The sequence below is a fragment of the Eublepharis macularius genome, chromosome 7 (assembly GCF_028583425.1).
Source record: "Eublepharis macularius isolate TG4126 chromosome 7, MPM_Emac_v1.0, whole genome shotgun sequence".
NCBI lineage: Eukaryota > Metazoa > Chordata > Lepidosauria > Squamata > Eublepharidae > Eublepharis > Eublepharis macularius.
Window position 1 is genome coordinate 7,478,834 of NC_072796.1, and position 24,318 is coordinate 7,503,151.

General features: G+C 43.0%; 1 protein-coding gene across 1 annotated transcript in view; it reads left to right on the forward strand.

Moving 5' to 3' along the window:
• Positions 1-24,318, forward strand: part of CFAP61 (cilia and flagella associated protein 61) — a 198,205-nt gene that overhangs the window by 27,221 nt on the left and 146,666 nt on the right. Inside the window, exons 9-15 of the mRNA XM_054984388.1 lie at positions 292-359; positions 4,077-4,175; positions 7,317-7,495; positions 10,696-10,735; positions 12,599-12,738; positions 20,196-20,322; positions 21,915-21,992. Of these exons, the coding sequence (XP_054840363.1) occupies positions 292-359; positions 4,077-4,175; positions 7,317-7,495; positions 10,696-10,735; positions 12,599-12,738; positions 20,196-20,322; positions 21,915-21,992 (731 nt within the window). The remainder of the gene's footprint in view (positions 1-291; positions 360-4,076; positions 4,176-7,316; positions 7,496-10,695; positions 10,736-12,598; positions 12,739-20,195; positions 20,323-21,914; positions 21,993-24,318) is intronic.

Genomic DNA, 24,318 nt, shown 5'->3' on the forward strand with positions numbered 1-24,318 from the left:
ACAGTTGTTGAAAGGACTGTGGGGAATGTCTTATTTAGACTTCAGAATCAAAGTGCTAGTTCAAAAATGGTATATTTTTGTGGGGGGAGGTCTGGTGTTAATAGCTGTGGATGCAGAGGGTGGAGAGAGGGAAGGGGGAGAGAAGCTTCCGGATAAACTACTCCCCCCAAAACTTTAGTATATGAATAAATCAGTATAAACCCAAACCATGAAATAAGGTGTTAAATGTTGGTAATCATTATTGATTCCCTTTTGTTTGATGCCTTTTTTCCTGTTACTTTCTCTGTTCAGCTGAAGTCAGCAGCATCGTGACAAGAGAAAGATCAGAAAGCCTGGGCACCCAAGATACAGAAACCAAGGTACTATGGAACATTAGATTGAAAAGAAAAAGATGTTTTCAGCTTTGAACAAAAATTTATGTTATTTTTCAACTGAAACAAACAATGAACTGTAACAATATAAACTATTAGAAAAGAGCAAGAGTCCAGTAGCAGCTGTAAGACTAACAAAATTTGTGGTAGGGTATACACCATTGGATCCAAACCATAGGCTTGAGTCCAAGAATTTCTTTTATGAATGGAAAGGGTCTTTGTAAGTGACAGAGCATGTTTGGATACCACCTCAGGGTTTGGATCCAGTGCGCTATGTACAGTTTGGAGAGGGGGTGTGGCTCCATGATAACAGCATTTGTTTGTCATGTAGAAGGCCCCAGGTTCGAGTGCTGGCACCTCCAGCTGAATGGTTCAGGCAGGAGGTGATGTGAACGACTTCAGCCTGGCTGCTGAAGTAGACAACAGTGACCTTGATGGACCAGTGGTCTGATTCAGTATAAGGCAGTTTCACACAGGGCATTTTTGAATTTGATTTTAAGGAGAAAGAATTATATGTCCACTTACCTCTCCCCTCCCCTGATTCTGAATAGCCCGGGTGAGCCTGATCTAATCAGATCTCAGAAGCTAAGCAGGGTTGGCCTTGGTTAGTAATTGGATGGGAGACCTCCAGCGAAGATCAGGGTTGCAGAGGCAGGCAATGGCAAACCACCTCTGTTACTCTCTTGCCTTGAAAACTCCACCAGGGGTCGCCATAAGTCAGTTTTGACTTGAGGGCACTCTCGACTACCACCACCACCCACTGATAATATGGGCTCTGGAAGGGCTTAAATGTAACTAATTTGTATCCATTCTGTGAAGCAGAAAGTCAGGCATCATTCAGTGGTGGAGGGAGCTCCTTTTTAGCACTGACATTTTCGGATTACCCCCACCCCTCATGAAAGCTCTCCCTTGTCTTCTCCTGCCCCCCCTCCCCCCGCAACCTGTCTACCTCCACTAGTTGGTCTTTGAATGCTGTGCATGTGCTTGCAGTGGGGAAACCTTCTCCTCATAACTCAGGTCATAATTCTGGCTCCTTCTCTCTGGTCATGTTATTCTGCCACGTGACTGTGATGTCGCATGACTTTCTGTCATGTATTCAGAGCTCAGTGTGTCGCAGGCTACCACTGAGGATTAAAAGTGGTCCCAGGTCTAGAAAGGCTGAACTCCGCTGCTACAAAGCCAGTTATGATTCTAGGACACCCGGAAGGAAAGAAAACTGTGCTCTCTTAACTTGTTTAGAATGGATTAGCCACAGTAGCTAAGTGGAACCTCCCTGGTCAGAGACAGTGTATTTATAAATGCCAGAACCTGAGGCGAACAGAAGAGGGGACTTTCCATCATGCCCTGGCTTGCATCTTCCTACTCTCTTCAGACAGGTATGAGGCCTTCTCTGGACAGGGAGCCTTCTGCCTAAGGAGGAAAGATCTAAACTGGACTGGGTAAAGGGGTGGGATATAAGCCCCTTCTTACAAGCTTCCCAAGATTGGACACTTAGAAACAGAATGTAATTATCCTTCAATCCTTTAATATTTTTATGCAAAACTCATGAATGCTGGGCTGGATCTTGTGGATCCATTCTGCTATTGGTGGCACTTCCCTTCAGTGCATGGAACATTCCCCCTGACATGGGAGCCTATTTTGTCAGGGGAATGACAACTATACCTAAAATTCTTTAGGGTAAGCATGAGAAAGAATGTGGGACTCTCCCAATTAAAGAATGGGGAGCATGTAACAGGACTGAACACCCATTGGTCCTCATTTTATCCCCCCCCCCCGTTTTCTCCCTTATGTCAGATTTTAGATGGGAATAGAGAAGAGCAAGATTCCAGTAGCACCTATAAAACTAACAAAATTTGTGGTAGGGTATGAGCTTTCGTGAGTCACAGCTCACTTCTTAAGATTTGTGGTAGGGCATGAGCTTTCGTGAGTCACAGCTCACTGGTCCTCACTGCTAAGACCTGTGGTCTGTAAAGAGTCATGCATGTCGATACAATATTTATTGTATTTATTTATATGCTGTAATCTGCCCTGAGTCCTCTCGTGGGGAGGGCATACTATAAATTTAATGATGATGATAGATTGTGCTACGTAAACCAATTAACAGTGCACACTGCATGGCTTCCGGTGCAGTGTATGATGACATGTACAAGAGAAGAATTTATGTATTTAGAGGGCATTCCTTTACAGGAATAATAGATGTTTACAGAAATTGCCTTTAAAGTGTAGTCTCTTTAGGCCATTCAAAAGTAGGAGCATAGTTCAACCAAAGGAAAAGCCCTTGGAATAAAGCACTGATTTTTTTTCTTGGAAAGCCTGTGTTGACAGTTTGCAAAGCAAACACTTCAGTGCGAGTCTCTCCCCCCCACCCCCCACCCACCCCCAATGTCTTTTATGTGCTTTTTGGTGCCTGTTTGCTGCCCCTCTGGGTATCTGTGTCAGCTTTTTTCCCTTTTCAAAGTATAGTCATCTGCTAGTGAGTGCCCTGATTCCAGCCAGTCGGGGTCCACGTTGCCAGTGCAATGAAATGAGAATGCCACATAGCTAATAAGCTTTGGCTATGGAATGACATCATTTGACATCAGTGATAAAGAGAGGGGAGCAGCTGAGCCTCAGTGGCAGAGTGCTTGCTTTGCATGCTTAAAGCCCCAGGCTGAAGCTGCAGCATCTCCAGTTCAAGGTCTGCACCTGAGACTTTGGAGGGCTGCAGAGTAGCTGACACTGAGCCCGATGACCAGAGCTCTGACTGGGATGAGACAGCATCACATGTTTATGAAAGTGAACTACTTCACGATGTCACAAAGGGGCATCACCCTCCATTTCAGTGGGTGTTGGGGAGAGAAGAAGACCTGTGACCATTTTTTAAAAAATCCTTGTGGCCTGGTGTTTTTTCAAGGAATGAAAGTAATCAGGAACAGCTGCCACCATCTTGGTTCAGTCCTAGATCTACAACAATTGCTAAACTCTCCTTTTGAAATCAGTGGGGCCCAAAGGGCTGCTTCTCATTTTAGACAAAAACGGTAACCACTTTATAGAATGATGGGGCATCTAATGTCACAGCTCCGTTCAAATGTTAAAGTGAATGCACATACGCCCTGCATGGATGAGTGTGTGCTACTTGTTTGTAAGAAAGAGCCAACATGTATTCACTTTATAAATGAAAATGGGGACCAGTACCTGAGTAAGTATGGGATTTCAATCAGACATTCAGCTACACGTGTGTTGAACGTAACATGAGAATTATTCAACACATGTTTAGATAAAAACAGCATGGATTGTTCAGTGTCACTTGTGAACAGGCTTACTTGATCTCTTGATGACTTGCAGTGGAATATGTGAACAGCTTCCACTGAAATGCTAGAGAACATCAGGCAACGTAAAACATTTGCCTGTTTTATAACGATAGTAATACTTTTTCTGAGTGAAGATTTCAAGAAAATCTAGAGCATAGTTTCAAGAGACCGTAGGCTCTTTGCATGCCAGCATGAGGTCAAGTACGTATTTTGTTCTGTTAGCGTGAGCTAAATTGAACCATTTTTTAACCACCCAGAAATCCACCTTTGCTCCTAGTGTCCTTCAACATGGCACCATAGCTGCGCATTTAAGTTCTTACAAAGAAAAGAGCCTGATTCTCATGCTTCCAGAGCAAATGTATGTACAGATGGTGTTTGCCAGAATATTGGTATTATTTTATATGTTTTTCTATAGGATGTTAGCAAAGTTGGAAGCCTCATTTCTCAGTCTTCAGAATCCAGCACAGGTACAGTTCTATCAGCAACAGGAAGTAGTCTTTTTAGAATATCAGAGGTGAGCACTACATGATTTTACAGTGATTCTTGTCTTAATGTTATAATTTTGCAATGTTCTCTGTGCCGGTGGATTTCTAAATCAAAATTATCCCTAGTTAAGAATAATGCAGTAGGGAGAAACCTTCATTCCTGGTTAGTAGATAGTATTATAGAGAGGTGGAAGAAGAGTTAAGGCCTTCTTTGGTCCACCAGATTTCGGAGGCATCTGTTGCTGTGAATAGTGCCAATCAGGTTAAATTGATATGGCTTTTGTCATGCTCATTCAGTAAAAAAACAGGACACAGGACATTTTTGGAACCAAAAGACTGGAATTTTTAATCCTGCTTTATGCTTTTCCATGTTTCTTCCAAATCTGCCATTTCTCTTACAAGAAAGCAACAAAACACCGGTTCCACACTGTTCTTTTGTACTTTTTCTTCTCCTCACTGTCTTGCTTTGTGTTTTTTGGGGAGATTTGTTGGCAACATTTTGGTTTTTCAGCTTCACAAATGAAAATTTGACTCATCTGTTCACAAACGTACTAAGGGTTAGGATTTCTTCACATGTAATGTCTCTCATGTCCTTCTCATATCTGGCAGTATGCTGAGTTGCTTTATTGGACATAATTTATCATTTATTGCCTTTGAGTCGGCTGCACTGTGCACATATTTTGTAGTGTTCTGATTGCACTGGATTCGTTTCTGAGCCTTGCCTTGAGCATTTGGTGAGATAATCGGATTAAACCTGGGGGGAAGCCTGGCTTGGCTTCAAATAAGGTGCCAGTTCATTGCTATGACCATGTTCAGCATCTTTTCTTTTTCAGAGCCAGAATTTTGTGTTCATCTTAGCTTCACTCTCCTATGAATTTGCCATTGAACTGTCATTTTTTTCCAGTCTGTGTAGTGCCAATGTATGGGATCCAGCTTGGCATAATGTTATCATTTGTCACAGTCAAACTGAAGTTAAATGCTTCATAGTTGTTATAGAAATCCTGTTACTGGAAGTGGTCTCCTTTCAAAAAAATATGATTTGTGGGGGAATTAGCAAGCAAGGAAGATAGCTACACGAGAGGCCGGTAACTGGGATCTATCACCGGTGTGTACCAGGTCCCTTCCAAAATAGCAAACAAGGCTGGTTCTTAAGGTCAAGCAGTAACTTTTGTTAAAGAACAAACCTTCATGCACATATACACAAAGTTACTTGGGGGGAAATAATTACACACACACACACACACACAGAGAGAGAGAGAGAGAGAGAGAGAGAGAGAATATCTACCTATCCTGGAGAAGGGGTCCAGTCCGTGGAGAAGAGGGTAGCTTTGAACACCAGCGTCCTTGGCCAAGGGAGCAAGAGGCTTGGGCAAACCTCAAGGAAATAATGCTTATGGATCCGGAAGCGTGAACCATTTGAATGGGGCCAGAGCTCTACCTTTATAGGTAAAAATGTGCCCTGAGGTAGAAGAGCCCACCTAGCTGTTAGAACAAAGGCTCCAACGGTTAGTTCCTGGGTTAGACAAAAGGCTCGAGTACCTTGACTGGCAGCTGCCGGGGTGTGTGAATACAAATGTAAAACTAGTTCTAGTGCTGCACAAAAAGGACAGTTTGCTGATGAAGTCCACCGGAGCTAAGTTAAGTACTTTTAGGGAGGGACTGTTCCCTCCCAGGAACAACTGTATATACTTATGAATGTCATTTGATTAGCTCCTCAGTCAGGGCAGGAGATCTCATCACGGAAGAAGGGACAGGAATGTGTTAAGTGGGGATGACTCTGCGAGACCTTTGTTGCACTGGTGGGGCCGGAGAGATAGTAAATCCAATCGCTTCTCAATCACTCCGCATTCCTGTGCGGCATTCCATTCATGCCGTGTTTTCCTGGGCGGGATTCAGCAACCGCTGAAGGTCCTCTGGTGGCCAAACAGCAGCTATTCTAACTCCAGAGGCCTGAACATTTTTAATATTACAAGCAGCCATAGATAAAACTGCTATTTAAATGGCAGAGGCCGGGCCGACCGCTTACAATCCCTCCTCATGTCTCTAAGGTGCCACTGAACTAATCCTGGTGCTCCACTGCAGACCAACAATGCCTGGAAACAGCTCTTTGAAACTAAGGGTGTGCACACACACAAAAATGAGCTCAAACTGGATTGGGGCATCAGGGCTACTATAATAATTTGGTATCTCTGAAATCCAGGTCAGATTTCATCCAGTTTGGTAGGATTAGAGAATCCTAAATTTATCAGGCTGTTAATCTCTATGAGGAAAACTATCCAGGGGCTGGGGAGAACATTTTTAAAGCAAACTCCACCAAATTTTCAGGGAAGCTACTCCTTCCTGTCCACTAAAAACTCCCCCCCCCCAATTTTCAGGAAGATTGGTCCCCAGGGCCCAGTTCTGTTCATCCCTGAAAAAGATAAACCTGGCTACTGACCATTGTTTCCTATGGACGAAACATTTTCAAGGCTTTCCAGGCAAAGAGACTCCTTAAGCAAAGGCATCCCCTAGCCAAAAGCCAGTCCCAATGCAAATCCCATTCCCAATGCAACCTGAACCACCATAGCCCAACAGAACCAAACTATGGCAAGGGAACCAGTATAAAAGCAGAGAACCCCAATGTGAAAACCAAAGAATCCCAAACTGAAGCAAGTGGGGGTGAAGCTTGCTGGACAAGCTCTGTAGTTGAAAAGGCGGCTGGCAGCAGCTTGAAGGACTCTTTTGGAGCTTGGGCAAGTGTGGAGGTAGGCGGGGAATCCATGGCCCTCGCCTTGCAGAGAAAAGCAGTCATCGGCAGCAGAGGTGGAGCAGCAGTGAGCGAGAGGGCGGCAGCAGCGCGAAGCGGCTTGAAGCTCTGCTGTGGCAAGCTCCATGGCAGGAGAGCGAGGCATTAGTATCTGGCTTTCCCGGATCCTATTTTGAACTGGCATAGCCGGATTTTGCCAGATCAGCATAAATCTGATTAATAGACTGGTATATGAATGCCAGATCACAAATCCCTATTTGTAACATCTAGTTTGGCTCAAGTAACATTTTAAACCAAACAAGTGTTTTGTTTGTTATGTAAACTGAATTTCATTTCCAGAGCAAAAAATGTAAACCGTTGTTGCTGTGTTCTGCTGTATGATGCTATTTATTTACAAGGGCTTTTGGTTTACTGCTTACTGCAGGCAGAGCCAGTATTGTCTGTGCCTTCACTAGAACAACTGTTAGACAGCGAGCAAGACAAGGCTTTGAGAGCCATGGAGACTCTGAGTGTGGAGAAAGAGGCTTTCCATCCCATCTACAAAGGAGCAGTCAGTGCTTTCTGCATTCAACTCTTTTGTATCGAAGAGCAACATGAAACAAGGTCAGTGCAGTGCAAAGCCTCAACATTTCATTTCAAAGCAAGATAAAAGGGCTTTGTTTTTATGTTCTGGTTTCCTTTGAGTTCTAACTAGACATATACAGTGCTGCAAAGTGGTTAAAGTGTCAGACTAAGATTTGGGAGGGCCCTGGGTTCGAGCCCTTCTCTGCAATGGAAGCTTGATGGACGACTTTTGACCAGTCATGCACAAACAGCCTCACCACTCCCAATGGAGGAGGGGAGGATTGTGTAAGCCACCGTGGGTCCCCATTGGAGAGAAAAGTGGGGTATAAATGAAGTTAATAATCATAAAAAATAATTACATTTATCTGATTGTATAGATAAGAGTGCTCAACTAGGATCTGAGACTCAGGTTTGTTTGTTTGTTCATTGGATTTCTAGCCTGCTCTCCATGCAAGTGGGCTCAGAGTGGGCAACCTCAAGTACTAAAGGCCACATTAAAACACACTAAAAACATAAAATACAGCTCAAGAAAGCAGCAACTCTACACAGCGGCCCATATACCAAACCCAACCTGGTACATCCTGTGGGGTGGGAGATAGTATACACATTAAGTGAGTCGGCAGACAACCGGGAAGAGGGGGTTACATTCCCCTCTTCAACAGGAGACCAGCAAAGGAGCTCCCCTATGCCCCAACTTCAACCATATGCCATATGTTTGAAAGCCTCCTCTGTCATGGGAATTTGCTGAATGACCTTGAGCCAGTCACACACTCTCAGCCTAACCTACCTCATACGGTTGTTGCGAGGTTAATATGAAGGAGAGATGAACAATGGAAGCTGCTTTGAGTGGTGGGGTATAAATGAGGTATTTGTGCCAGTGTACTTCTGCCCAGGGAGAGGCTTTGTGGCCTTGATGAGGGCAAACGGGCAGGGTCTAAAACTTGTCAATAAAATCAATACATATCCCTTCCGCTTTATGTGGGCTGAGACAGCAGACTGGGAAATAGGTTTCATGTACGGTAATCCCTAGGCCTTTCTAGCAGCTGTTGCTCACCCTTGTTTATTAGATAGAGCTTGTGTTAATTACACACAGTATTTCATAGAATCATAGAGTTGGCAGGGGCCATACAGACCATCTAGTCCAACCCCCTGCTCAGTGCAGGATCAGCCTAAAGCATCTCTGACAAATATTCATCCAGCCTCTTCTTGAAAACTGTCAGTGAAGGGAGCTCACCACCTCCCTAGGCAGCTGATTCCACTTTTGAACTACTCTGACCGTGAAAAAGTTTTTCCTAATATCCAGCCGGTACCTTTGTGCATTTAATTTAAGCCCATTGCTTCAGGTCCTACTCTCTGTTGCCAACTGGAGCAGCTCCTTGCCCTCCTCCAAATGACAGCCTTTCAAATATTTAAAGAGAGCAATCATGTCCCCCCTCAATCTCCTCTTCTCCAAACTAAACATTCCCAAGGCCCTCAGCCTTTCCTCGTAGGGCTCAATCTCTAGACCCCTGATCATCCTCGTGGCTCTCCTCTGCACCCTCTCGATTTTGTCCACATCCTTTTTGAAGTGAGGCCTCCAGAACTGCACAAAGTACTCCAGGTGTGGCCTGACCAAGGCAGTATAGAGAGGGGCTATGACCTCCTGCGATTTCGACGCTATGGCCCTTTTGATACAACCCAAGACTGAGTTTGCCTTTTTTGCCACCGCATCACACTGACGGCTCATATTTAGTTTACAGTCCACTCTTACCCCAAGATTCCTTTCACATGCACTACCACCCAGAAGTGTATCCCCCATCCAGAATTTGTGCTTCATATTTTTGTAATACTGTTTACTTATCTATGTTGAATTGCATCCTATTCACAGCTGCCCACTTCTCCAGAGTATTCAGATCTTGTTGAATTTTAACTCTATCTTCTTGGGTGTTTGCTACTCCTCCCAATTTGGTATCATCAGCAAATTTAATGAGCAGCCCTTAATGAAAGGAAAATTATTTCAAAGTATTCTGCTTGCCAATTTACTTTCCCTTTCAGTCAGTACCCACAATCGATTAAGAAACCAAACAGTGATCTATAAAGAAATGTGAGTTTTGTTATTTCCAAATAAAGGTCAGATGCATATCATCACTTTAGCTCATATAATAATAACATACTTTATAAACTGCTCTAAGTGGGTGTTAAGTTGTTCTGAAGGGTGGTATATAAACCGGATGTTGTTGTTGTTATTACTATTATTATTATTATTATTATTATATGCATAAAGAACAGCTACATCAGAAAATCATATATATCTTAGCACTAATTGTTTACAAATAAAAGATCTAAAAGATTAATACAAATATCTCTTCAGAATTATATTTCCCAGAATACATGTCACCATACAAGCTCGAGTAACAGGTTAGATCTCGCTATAAAAGTATGCTGGAGCCATACTTTTGTTATGAATTCGAAATACTTCTGGGAAGTAACACTTCCAAGGCTGAAATCTTAGCTATGGAATGAAAACAAAAAAAATTGTTTACAATTGCCGGAAACTCTCTCACTTGTTATGAGTTTACAATGACGTGCAGCTAAATCTCAACAATAATGTTTTGTTACAGTTCCAGAGTATCAAAATCCATCCAGTATCAAAATCCATCCAAAATCCATCCATTGGTCTTTTTTTAAATAGGATATATCTAGTGAAGTTGATGACCCTTGCTCTGTTTTCTTCATTTATGTTCGTTTGCTCCAAAATAAATCATATTCTGTTCACTCGAAAAGATCCTCATGCTATTCCTGAGTGAATGCAGGGTCTCACGTAGGTGACAAATGTTGAGTTCATATGGAACACTGAAAGGATTTTTGGAAAGCCAAGTCTTGCCTACCTCCAAAGAAGGAGCCTCTGTTATTTCCAAGGTTTTCTTCTTTAGAACAAGACACAAGCGAATGTGGCTTCTCTGCATTTATTCCCCTCCCCCTCATTTGACTCCTCATGTGTCAGAGGGGATTCCTGGGATCTAAGAAAGTCTCCAAATAAGGAAAGAGAGGAAGTCTAGAGAGGCAGGAGATGTGTTAGAGACTGATGTTACTATAACCATTTTCATCAAGAAAACTGTGAACAGTTGTAAACTAGGTTTTGCCAGCGTAGCTGATAAATGGTGAATGGCTTTCTTTGAAAGAAGGAAGGTGAGAGGTAGCAGGATTGAGAAGCACTGTGCATTCCAGAACGTCTTTAAAACGTTTGCTTCTATTTACAGGTCATTGGATTTCTTGACATTTGTTTTCAAGCTTTTCCCAGTAAGTATGCGCAAAATAGTAACATAAAAATACATTTGCTTTAGGAAATCTGGTTTGTTCAACATGTATGTACTTGCTCAGTGAGACAGATTCTGCAGAAAATTGTCCACAGGCTCTCGCCCTACCTAGCTGCCACGTCTGGGGGTCCATCACTTCAAATGGAGGCATAAGGCAATTGCCATTGATGGCTCCAATTCTATTGAATCGGACTTTCCTGGGGGCACTGGCTTTGGGGCTCTATAACTTGGAGATCCGTATTGCAATCTTCATGAAACTTTGAGGGTGGCTGGAGGAGAGCCTGCTGAAAATTCCCTGCGGGTTTGGGCTTTCTGAGCGTGAAGGGGGCCGTCCTGGGCTCAGACGAACCTTGAACCAGTTCAGGAACTGGTTGAGGTTCGTAAATTCGTGGTTTGTGTTCTGTGAAAATGAACGAACCACGAACCAAGCGGTTTGGGTTTTTTTTCCATTCCGTGCCCATCTCTCCTCACCAGTGGTATGCATACCAGCAGTGAACTGACTCCCTAAGAGGTAAAGCAGGCAAGGAAGGAATCATCCCCCAACTTAAGAGCCATCCAACCTCTAGTGATGTCAACAAGAGAGAGAGCAGAAGCAACACCTCAAGCAGCAGAGCCATGAGAACCAAATGTTGAAGTGTCACTTTGCTGGGTGAACAAGAGGATTTGCCTAACAACAAGAAAGTGCCCCCCCCCCCCCCGCAACTGAAGGTTATAAATTCTAGGGACACAAAGGAGTTGGAGAGATGCTCTTAGTCATTTTGTCTCAAGCTATCCTTCCTTACTACTGGACAAAAGAGATAGGCCTCCTCAAACCATGCGATCGAGGTAAGGGAATATTTCTGAACGCTTGTAACGCCAAGAAATAAGTACCTGTCCTTAGCTGTCCCTCCTCAAGGCCAAGTAAAAAGAAGGGGAGCCGGAATGCATTTTCCTAATTTGTTTTCCTTCTTTACTCATTTCTGCTGCCTGGAGAGATCTTGTGTGTATACATCATTATTTAATAAACTTTAATAATTTGGATGCTAGTAGTGTGACTTCTGTTCTCCACAACCACACCTGTCTCAACCATGTTTACAGAAGGGGAAGCAAAGGGAGAGGGCAGCTGATCCTTTCTTCTCTGATCGAACATGTTCAAGTGCACTTGCTCATTCAAACAGTGGCTCATTAGAGCAAGGTGGGGAATGCAGCCTAGAGGGCTCTGTGGTAGACAGGACAGGGGTGCAAAGAAGGAGTTAAACCAGGAGTAAGGGGGTGAGGTGTGTCACTGTGCCTCTGTCTTGGGATGGTCCTGGAGCTTCTGAACTTGCAGTGTGGACGGAAATAGGGTCCTGAGAGACCATTTCTGGATAGATGTAGATACTTCTGCACCTTTAACCTGTTTGAGAACTTGTAATAGACCTTAGATCATGATATAGTGGGCGGTTCTACGGCACAGACCCTACTGGAATGATTGTGAGCAGTGCAAGAGCACAGCAAAAATAAATTTTCTTTAGCAAGTGCCCCGTTCATTTCAGTACAGTTTATGGATTAGGCCCAAAAATAAGAGTATATTAAGCAGATGTATCGAACAGATTTATCGCAGCAACTGTTATTTCACAACCATTTTCAGTCTTTATTAAAAAGGAAGCTGTAAAAAAGGGGATACCCCCTCTACTATGATTTTATAAAAAGGGTAGCCGTATAAAAAGGAATACCCGCTTAGTATAAATTTACAGAATTTGTATATATAAATTTGAATTCTCCATTCATGTAATCGACATCATTGTTCTCTTTATGAACTGCTTCCTTAAACAATTTATGTATAGTTTTTAGGAGTGACTGTGGTATGTTGTTTCTTTTTTTTCAGGACAGAGACTTTTGCATCATCACAGTGCCCCACATGGTACCAGAATTTTACCTGATCCAGAACTTTGTTCGGGTTATTCCTTTTAGTAGTTGTACTCTGGACCAAGAACTTTACGTGTTCTATCGTTCTGGATTGCTCAAGTTAGTGACATGCTTTAATGCCAGTTCTCAGAGGGTCATAGTTCATCCTGGTGGCTTCTGTGCAGTCCCAAACTGGACCTGTGAATGTCGAGTCCCCAGTGTGCATCTGTGCAGAAGACCATTCAGTGACAGTTAAAGATAATGCAACCTTGTTTAGTTTTATGTTCTAATCTTTTAATTTGAAATTAATTAAGTAGACAATCAATTCAAATCACATTACATGGTGAGCAACCTTTTTTTCCCCAGGTAGTGCTTCCTGACCTGTACCTGTTTAGCTTCAGCCAATGGCTGAATCCTGTACCTTCCAAGCATCCCGAGTCTATAGAGTGTTAGACCTGATTTCAAAGGGAAGTAGAACAGGCTGAAGGCATCTGCAGCATCTGCAGTCAGATGTGCCCTATAGCAGATACCCTATAGATATCCACTAAGTCAAATGCAGCACCTGATACAAATCTTGTAGTTTGCAAGATGCATAGCACCCCCCTTGCTTTTCAGTGCCAGCATATTTATCTAGTCACTGGTGGGCTGCCTTATGTCATTAGTGGACTTGGTTTCGCAAGTTGAACAGTCCCGTCTTGAATTTTTAGATTTGAGGCTTCCCATTTTTCCAGTATTTGTGCTTCCCATTTTTGTGGCCCAGATGTGCACAGTATTACATCTGGGCCACAAAAATGGGAAGCACAAATACTGGATGGGGGATACACTTCACATATGTGAAAGGGATCTTGGGGTAAGAGTGGACAGTAAACTAAATATGAGCAGTCAGTGTGATGCAGTGGCAAAAAAGGCTAATTCCATCTTGGGTTGTATCAAAGGGGCCATAGCATCGAAATCGCAGGAGGTCATAGCCCCTCTCTATATTGCCTTTGTCAGGCCACACCTGGAGTATTGTGTGCAGTTCTGGAGGCCTCACTTCAAAAAGGATGTGGACAAAATCGAGAGGGTGCAGAGGAGAGTGACAAGAATGATCAGGGGTCTGGAGACTGAGCCCTACGAGGAAAGGCTGAGGGCCTTGGGAATGTTTAGTTTGGAGAAGAGAAGATTGAGGGGGGACATGATTGCTCTCTTTAAATATTTGAAAGGCTCTCATTTGGAGGAGGGCAAGGAGCTGTTCCATTTGGCAGCAGAGGGTAGGAGCCGAAGCAATGGGCTTAAATTGCATGCACAAAGGTACCGACTGGATATTAGGAAAAACTTTTTCATGGTCAGAGTAGTTCAAAGGTGGAATCAGCTGCCTATGGAGGTGGTGAGCTCCCCTTCACTGGCAGTTTTCAAGAAGAGGCTGGATGAATCTTTGTCAGAGATGCTTTAAGCTGATCATGCACTTGGCAGGGGGTTGGACTAGATGGTCTGTATGGCCCCTTCCAACTCTATGATTCTACGATGCTCTTCCTTTGGATGCTCATATCTGTGTTCTTCATCAGCATTGCTTTTCTTCCACATCCTTCACTTGCCTCACAGTTAAAATCCTTACGATACTGTCTCTCAGTTCTCTTGTCTCCCAGAGACAGTGTCCTCCAGAGAGAAGTTGTATAGAAAATGCGCCTTTGCATAAAAGCACAAAGGTGAAGGCATTACAGGCAAGAGTTAGAGTGGGTGCAAATAGCTTGGCTAGCTATTTCTCTACAATGACTCTTATGTTAAAATATAATTTGTGAACATGAACTGAAAACCAAGGAGTAGCAGGATAATTTTGTGGAACATAAAAGCTGATGTCAAGCCTCTAATAATCCTTTCCCAGTGAGGAAAAATGTAAAAGCAAATCTCAATTCGCTGTTTTGAACTGTGAGGTTTTAAAAGACAGGTGAATGGAAATTGAGTTGCATGAAATGGATGAAAAGCTGGCTTGTTGGAAGCTAGCATTAGGGGGGGACTGAAGAGACATGGAAGTGCAGAGTTGGAAAGATAAAGGCAAAAGATGCAGAATGAGAAACTGATTAGAGGAGGTCGTGAATGGGAGACATCCTTACACAAAAGCCAGAAGATGGCAAATGCTACTTAACAGGGAGGAACAGAAAATAATAAGAGGGCAGGGTGTAGTTTGGAATGGATCCTTTTCTTCCATTTTGATTCTGTACTAATAAAAGCACCTTTGCTTCTGGACGGTTGTGTGAATTGGATTTCTAGAATGAGTTAATTCCTCATTGGTAGCAAAGCGAACGTACGCAGGCTGAAGATATTTCCCCCCTTGTCTATTGATTCTTCCTCCGAATGGGTCTAGTTTTGTCAAAAGTAGATTCCTATTTTGCAGGTATTATTTTACTCATTTCAAAACTGCATCTATAGATGGTCTCCGTGTGTTGTGAATATACCCCTGGGAGGTAGAAGCAGATACTGTAGTTTTTAAATAAGAGGAAAACATTTGAAGGTGCTTTAAGGCTGGTTTTAGTTTTAGAAAATTACCCAGTGTATTTTAAACTTGGTGCTCTTCTTCAAGTTTATTTTCCTTTTTCAGCACTTTTAGCAGAGAACAGGTACTTTAGAGCAGCGTTTTTCAACCACTGTGCTGCAGCACACTAGTGTGCCGTGAGACATTGTCTGGTGTGCCGTGGGAAAAATTCCAATTTCATCCGTAACATGCGGCTTCGGCTCACAAATAGACAGGAGGAGACATCGCAGTAGATCGCCGATGCGCAGAAGAGCGCCGATGGATCTGGACTCTGGAGGATTATCGCGGACGCAGCACAGAAGAGTGCTGAGTGATGGATCTGGAGGAGACATGAGCAGAAGAGCGCTGACTGATGGATCTGGAGGAGACATGAGCAGAAGAGCGCTGAGTGTGATGGACAGCGGCTATCTGGAGGAGACAAGCGCAGTAAGTACTGAGTGACAGTGAGACAGGAGCAGATACTGCAGTGATGGACAAGTTTTTGAAAAGGAAAGAACTGGACTCTGAACAAAATTCGGAGCAAGTATGAGTGGAGATCAAAAGAAAGCAAAGATGGTTAGCTCAAGCAAATTCTCTGGCACAAGGCAATATAGCGAAAGCTATATTTCATTTGGATTTACTTTCACCGGAGATGCAAAGAAACCAACTACACGGTGCGTGGTGTGTGGTGAAAAGCTATCTAACAGTGCTATGGTCCCAAGTAAACTTAAACGCCATCTCCAAACGAAACACCCTTTGCTTCAAAACAAGAATGCGGACTTTTTTGTTCGCCTGCGTGAAAACACGGAGAAACAGGCAACTTTCATGAGAAAAACCACAAAGGTAAATGAAAGAGCTCTTAAAGCTAGCTATCAAGTTGCTGAACTTATAGCCAAGTCAAAAAAGTCGCACACTGTGGCAGAGAAATTAATACTTCCCGCCTGCAAAGCTATTGTAGAGGAGATGCTCGGACCTGAAGCAGCTAAGGAAATAGCCAAAGTCCCTCTCTCAGACAACACAATTTCCAGACGTATTAATGGCATGTCTGCAGACATCGAAAGTGTGGTTTTGGAAAAGATCCGTATCAGTGAGAAATTTGCATTGCAACTTGACGAGTCTACTGATATCAGTGGACATGCTCAACTCTTGGCCAATGTGCGTTTTGTGGATGGTGATGCAATTAGAGAAAACTTCTTTTTTTGCAAGGCATTGCCAGAAAAAACAACAGGAGAAGAAATTTTTCGGGTCACATCAGAATACCTTGAACAAGGAGGACTTAAGTGGGAAAACTGCACAAGTGTCTGCACCGATGGAGCTGCAGCCATGGTCGGGCGCACCAAAGGCTTTGTGAGCAGAGTGAAGGAAAGAAATCCAGATGTGATTGTTACGCATTGTTTTTTACACCGTGAGGCCCTCGTAGCCAAGACTTTACCAGCAGACCTAGTTCCTGTGTTGGATGATGTTGTGCGCATGGTAAACTCTGTAAAGTCACGACCCGTGAAAAGTCGCATGTTTGCAGCTTTGTGTGAGGAGATGGGAGCGAAGCATAAAACCTTGCTGTTTCATACAGAGGTCCGGTGGTTGTCGCGTGGCAAGGTCTTGGTTCGTGTGTATGAGCTGCGGGAGGAAGTTAAAGTGTTTCTGACAAATGAGAGGTCAGATTATGCAAAGCTGCTTGCAAGTGATGAGTGGTGTGCAAGGCTGGCATACCTGGCAGATATTTTTCATCATCTGAATGAACTGAACACACGAATGCAAGGCCGAAATGAAAACCTGCTTACAAGTACAGATAAAATAAATGGATTCCGTTCAAAGGTGCAACTCTGGCATCAACACGTGGAAAGTGGCAATCTTGAAATGTTCACACTCACCAAGCAATGGCAAGGTGTTCACACTGCTGCACTGTGTGAGATAATAGTTAAACATTTAAAAACTCTCGAGGAGAAGTTGTCATTTTATTTCTCTTCAGTCTCCACTGAATACCTTGACTGGGTTAGGGACCCCTATAGCTCAGCATCAGTTGGTGGAAAGGACATGACTTTACAGGAGCAGGAGGAACTAACTGAACTGAGACAAAATCGTGGTTTCAAGCTAAGATTTGCTGATCTACCTTTGGACAGTTTTTGGTTGGATACTGCCAAGGAGTTCCCCGTTCTGGCAAACAAAGCTATTTTGACATTGCTCCCATTTTCCACTACATATCTGTGTGAGATGAGCTTTTCAAGCCTGATTGCTATGAAAACTAAAGACAGAGAGAGACTGAGAGCTGTTGACGAAGAGCTACGTGTGTGTCTTTCTTCGATTCCTGCCAGAATATCATCTTTGTGTTCAGCCAAACAGGCCCAGGTTTCGCACTGAATAAGTAATCAGAAAATTTCTTTGTGTTTATTTGATTTCTTTTGTGTTCATTTTGATAATAAGTAAACAGAAATATGAACAATTATAAAATAAAATATTATTATTTCATAATAAAGTAATTATAAAATAATTTCTTTGTGTTTATTTGATTCCTATTCAAGAGAATTACTTTATATATAGTCAATATAGGCACAGAGTTAAATTTTTTTAACATTTTCTAATGGTGGTGTGCCTCATGATTTTTTACATGAAAAAAGTGTGCCTTTGCACAAAAAAGGTTGAAAAACACTGCTTTAGAGAACCTGCTTTTTGCAAGAAGAGTTCTAAAAGGAAATATCCTTGAAAGAGACGGGCAAGGTTGAAATGCGTTGGGTCCTCTAAAAACAATTATGCATACTGGAGTTAGTTTTTCTTTTTTATGATACTTTTAAGTGCTTTTTCCCTATCCATTTGTTTGAGCTGTCTTGACAAGTGAATCACTAATAACTCATAACTCTCAGGAAAGCTTGATATGTTCACTTCTGAATTATTTTTTTCTGTGCAGGGTGTTTCATGTTGTATGACAAAGAAGTCTGTTGAACAAGATTGTTTTGTTAGGGAAAGCTTGATGGTACGAACAAGCCTCCAGTGGATGATGAGGGCCATGCTGTGACTGGGCAGTGGAGCGCCTGTGTTGCAGGCCAGGTCCCAGGCCTCATCCCAGGCAGCTCCAGTAGAAGGGGACAGGTGATATGAAGGACGTGGAGGGCCACAGCTGGCTACAGTAGACAATACTGACCTTGATAGTCCAGTGGTTTGGTTCAGTATAAGGCAGCTTCATGTGTTCTCATGTGCTTATTACACATACTTACATGAAATGTGCAGTGCCTTCTTTTAATTCTGGACACCCAATCTCATTGTTACATGCAAAATTTTGCACCTTTGTGGTTCATTCTCCCTTTTCTGACCAACCACAATAAAAATTAAAATAAAATCCAGGAGTCCTTCTTGAATTGAAGCAAAACAGATGGTTTTTATTTACCCAGTGGATGAGCCCCTTTTTCTTACACAGAAGTAGATGGTCTCCTTGTGTGTAAAAGCTCATCCCCTTACAATAGAAGCGTAGAGGAATTAATACTTTCAGATAATCATAACAATATTACAATATTCTAATATCTGTTATCTTATTGGCTCGTAAAGTATCTAGGGTTAGTTCTGATTTGAAGATGCAGTTCTGGGTTTGCTCTTCTACAAGGGGAATTCCAAATCCTGCAACCCCCTTATCTTGCCCTCAATTTGGAAGGACACCTTCTAACCTCTCACCTACTTTCTTCTGGGCATAATACTTTCAATAGCGCCAATGAGTCTCAATCTGGCAACCTTGATACCCTCTGATAACTGAAGTCTGTTGGTAAGAAGGGATGTTTTTTCCATCTGTGCCCTTTCCCCCAGTTTCTTCTCAGCCTTAAGGAAGATACGGCCACAGGTGGCCAAAACCAGCTTTCTGCATCAAATCAGTTTTCTACAAAAGACTCTCTGGTACTGGTTCCTTTTGGAATCTTATAGAATAATATAACATATGCATAATATTTTGTAAGTGCAGCTCTACAAGCAGTATATTATTAGTTCTCAGTTCTTGCAGAGTTTCAGCATACTTCTCTTGATCTTCTTGTTTCAAGTGTCATATTCTTACAGGTTGCATTACAAGTACTACATTGGCTCCTGAGCGTAGGAAAAAAGTGCAAGGCATATAAGTGATATATAAAAGTAATATATAAAATCCTTTTCTTCAAATCTATATCCATCGTCATGATTGAACAAAATTTCCACTTTGGTTTAACTGTGCTTCCTTGCTAAATCTTAAGAACATAAGAAGAGCCCTGCTGGATCAGACCATCAGTCCATCGAGTCTAGCATCCTGTTCCACAGTGGCCAGACAGTTGCCTGGAGGGTATTCTGGAGATGAGCAACTGGCCATTCATCTGTTCACGCACGGATTTACAAAGACTGTTTGAAGTCTCCAGATGGTGCTCAAATCTGCAGATGAATATTTTAACAATGCTGTGCAGGATTCAGTGTCTAATGGTGAATCAGCTGGTGTTAGTCAGGTGGCACAATTTGCCCTCAGTGAACTAGTACAGGTTAATTCAAGGCTGGTTTGCAGGGCTTTGAGTGATTGTAAGAATGGTTGCACCCTGGTAATTGTGAGGGCATTTGGTGATGATGTGATGATGATTGCAGTGTCACAGATGGGGTTGACATTGGAATAGAAGGAGTTGCCATTGCTTGTGGATGTATCCCTTCTAACTAGGAACCCTGGACATTGTAGTTCTCTGAGACAACATAGAAATCTTGAACAGAATTCTCAGACCCCTTGTCAGACTACAATTCCCAAGCTTCTTTGGGGGAAGCCATTAGTATTACTGGTTTAAAACTGATGTAAGTTTATAGCATAGATATAACTGTAACCTGAACGATAAGATATTTTTTCAACCTGATTCAAATAAGCATCCAGTTGTTGTACAAGTCAGCAGCTTGTGTTTGCTAAAGGATACTTAACCATAATAATAAAGAGCTTTTATAGTAAAACAGTGCTGTGATATGAGAATTCTGCATCAAGACTGTACAATTTCATCAGAGGTAGTCATGATTATCTGCCATGAATGCAAACACACCTGCATATTTAAACCAGGAATCTGAGACTTTTAGTGTTCATTGTATGCACAAGATATACATTTATTTCCTCTAACAGGTCTTTTCTTGTAAGAGCAGCAAGATCTAGTGACATCCTTGCTGTTGAAGAGCTAATCAAAACCCTAGACTTGAACAGAAATATATTGGATGACTTAAATAACTATATATCAGCACGGAGAGATCCAGTAAGTTTTTGCACTGTGCCTTACATTGCTTCTGCTGAATTTCATTCTGTGGACTTGTGATAATGAACGGGGGGAAAGAAATCCCTTTCCAAAATTTGGACATTAACAGTTGTTGCTGTATTATTTCAGTGTTATGTGGGTGGCCTGTGGGAACATTAGTTAGTAGAGATAGTATCACTATGAAATGCCACATGTGGCCTTACACATTCTTCATTCTGTTAGTGTTGGCTAATAAAATTAATATGTCCACAGACATTACAATTAAAACAATATAGTATTAAAACAAACAAAAAAGACACGCACCTAGGAGTGTACACTGAGAAAATGTTCGCTGTAATTTCTGATCCAGACTGGTATGTGTGTGTGTGGGGGGGGGGGGGTGTACCGTGATTGCTTATTTTCATGTAGGATATTACCAGTTCAAGAGTCCAATTTGTGTGTTTTTTCTTCAGGACTATTATTTTTAATGGAGAATCTATTCAAGAATCTGGGGCAGCAGTTTATAAAGATAATGGCACCAAATATGCACAGAAAGCAGGCCTCCCTCTAATCTAAAGACCCCCCCCCCCCTAAGTTTCAAGCAAATTGAACCATGGGGGTTGATTTTACAGATCCCAAAGAAGCTCCCTCTCTGAGTGGCTGCATTCTCTGTCTGCTGATTACTCAAATGGTGGCAGCCTATCAGGAAAGCTCCATGCGGGCATCAGCATTTAAAAAAAAACTTCATTCATTTCATTTTCCTATTCTTACAGTGACTGATTGGTAATAAAAAAAATTACACCTTCTGAAAACTCTCCATTTGCCATGCTTCCTTCTTGTGGTCTGTTTGTTTAACAAAGTTAGGAAGATTGGGAGCTTTTTCATGATTCCCTGAGGGGGACTTGGGGGGTTGTTTTTCAACCAAATGACACCAAAATTGCAGCAGAGTGACTATTGCCTGCCCACTGAATATCACCCAAGTTTCAAGCAAATTGGACTAAGCGTTCTAGTTCTACTGCCACTGGTTCCTCCAGGCTTTCTATTTTCAGTGGGAAATCCCCACAAAGGAGGAGAGAGAGAAGGCAGTTCTCTGAAGCCTGTGATTGGCTGGAATTGCCTGGGAGTTGCCAGGGAGTTCTTTGTTCATGTTCCTCTTGTTCGATTGATTCTTTAGTGCATATGTTATTACGCTGTCCTTTTTATGAGGATTTTTTATTGTGTTATATTACTCCTCTTTTAACTGATTGACCTCGACTGCCTGTGTCTGAGGTAGTACCCTTTTTATTGAGTGATAGAGATTCTAAAGTTTGCTGGCAGTTAGAAAATATATATTAGTCCTTATGTCCCTTGTTTAACTCCACTGTTCAAGAGCTATGTATCAAGGAGCTTCTAAGGGAGAAAGGGATGTTAGGACAATCATTTTGTTAATTTTGAAGTTGCTTTGGTTCTTGTTTGTAATTTTCTGTTGCAAGTGACTTATACGGGTCCTTTTAAAAGCACATATGAGAGGGGGGGATGGGAGATTAAGGAAAATAAGAACTGTAGTTCAGAAATTACTGTTCCGACTTACTGAATAAAAGAATATATACAGATAATTTTGCTTTGTTTTTCAGGATGGAACACCAGTTCAGGCATTTGTGGCAGAAGTTTTGACTCAGATAGTTGGAATATCGATCATTAGGAATGAAATGGTATATATTCATATTTGTTATTCTCCTTTCCCTTTTCAGATCCATGGTTACCAAATTAAATTCACATTAGGTATTAAATCCTCCCACTTTAGTCATTCATTTCTTCTTGCAGTAAGAATGGCGGAGTACAGTAGGAGTGGCATGACCCACCAGACTACTCCTGATAAAATTGGGGATGATGGTGGTGAAAATATACATACGAACAATCCTCAGAGGAGTTAAAAAAACAAACAAGCTCTGAATATCCTTACATGATGAGTTAATGGATTAACAACTGTATTTTTATAAGAGCATTTAGTATATCCTACTAGGATATACTATGTGTTCCAGACAACTCACTTGCTATGCTGATGCACCACCAGAGGGTGCTGTCGTGGAAGGAAGCCCAGAAGAGACAGCCCATCCCTCCAGAGAGCACACCATGATGGGAAGCCCAGGCCGGGCTCAGGTGTGAAGCAGGCAGCAATGCCTGCTCCCCTGCCTTCAACCAGCTGGGATCAGGAGTGGAAGAGGTGGCAATGCTCGCCCCCACCTTCACCCGGCTAGGATCAGGAGGGGGACAGGTGGCAATGCAAGCCCCCTGCTGTCACCCAGCTGTGATCAGGAGCAGAGCAGCTGGCAATGCCAACCCCCTCTTCACCCAGATGGGAACAGGAGTGAAGCAGGTGGCAATGCCCTCCTCTGCCTTCACCCAGCTGGGATCAGATGCAGAGCAGGTGGAAATGCTAGCCTCCCCTTCACCCAGCTGGGATCAGGTGCAGAGCAGGTGGCAGTGCCCTCTCCTGCCTTCATCCAGCTGGGATTAGATGTGGATCAGATGGCAATGGCAGTCTCCCCTTCACCCAGCTGAGATCAGAAGTGTAGCAGGTGGCAATCCCCTGCTGCCACCTTCACCCAGCTTGGATCAGGCGCAGAGCAGGGGGCAGTGCCCACACACACCATTCACCCAGCTGGTATCAGGAGCAGAGAAGGTAGCAATGCCCCACCCCCGCCATCACCCAGCTGGGTGAAGGAGCAGGTGGCAATGCCTGCCCCCCCTTCACCCAGCTGGGATCAGGAGCGGAGCAGGTGGTAATGCCCACCTTCGCTGAGCTAGGATCAGGAGCATATCAGTTCCTGCCAGGTAGATCCCTCAGCCCCTCTTCAGTGAACATGTATTGGTTCCAGTAGAAAAGCTTTATTTAGGATTTTACAGTTCAGGTCTGCACTCCATCACGGAGATTGGTAGAAGTGATAAGACAAGGCAAGCAATTCTATGTTATACTTGATTTTCCTGTGCTGAAATAACTGTTAAGATTTTGGCGCGCAATTCTACACAGGTCCTGTGAGAACCCCTTTTAGTTATGGCTAGATATCCAGTACACAATAATACATTCCCAGCGTTTGGGCAAAGTAGCAAAAGCTGGCGTCTGGACACTCCAAGGTTAGTGTTAGCTTAGAGGTGCATATTTCTATAAGATAACAGGAGAGGCCCATTCTGGATCTCAAAAAGCAACACTTACAATATGAAGAGAATATGGCTATGGAGAGAATACATCAGGTTAGTAATAAGCATTGTAGTTACAACATACAGACAATCATGGCATGACTGTACACAGACATGACAGAGTGGAGCATGTGGCAATGCCTACTCCCTACCATCACCCAGCCAGGATGAGGTGCGGAGCAGGCAGCAATTGTCAGACTATGCTACTTCAGAACTGATAGTCTGGTTCAGTCCCTTCAGCAAGAAGACCAAGTCTTTCCATTTCTAAAGGATTTATTGTGAAAGACAGCATTCATCTCTGAGCATACATAATCCAGGATAGAGATCCTGGCCGACCATAGAATTGACAAGAATAACTCATGAAAAGAAAACAGTTACAGTTCACGCTCCTTAGCCCAGCCTCCCCCCCTCCCCATTTCGTATAGCAAGCTTCACAGAGGCACGATGTGCTGGCCAAGGACAGGTAGGCTGATAAGGCAGATTCCTTTCCCATGGCAGCGGCTTCCACAGGTGTTGAGGCCTAGGGAAAAAACAGACTAAACACTACAATAATTAACATGGCTTCACCTAGGTTAAACAGATTCTGACAGCAATGCCCCCCCCCCTTTCACCCAGCCAGGATCTGTTGCAGAGCAGGCAGCAATGCCCGCCACCTCCTTTCACCTGGCTGGAATCAAGCATGGAGCAGGTGGTAATGCACATCTCTATTCTCCTGGCTGGGATTAGTAGCAGATCAGGGGGCAATGCCCACCCCCCTTCACTCAACCAGGATCCATAGTGGAGCAGGGGGCAATGCCCACCCCTGTTCACCTGGCTGAGATTAGTAGTGGAGCAGGGGGC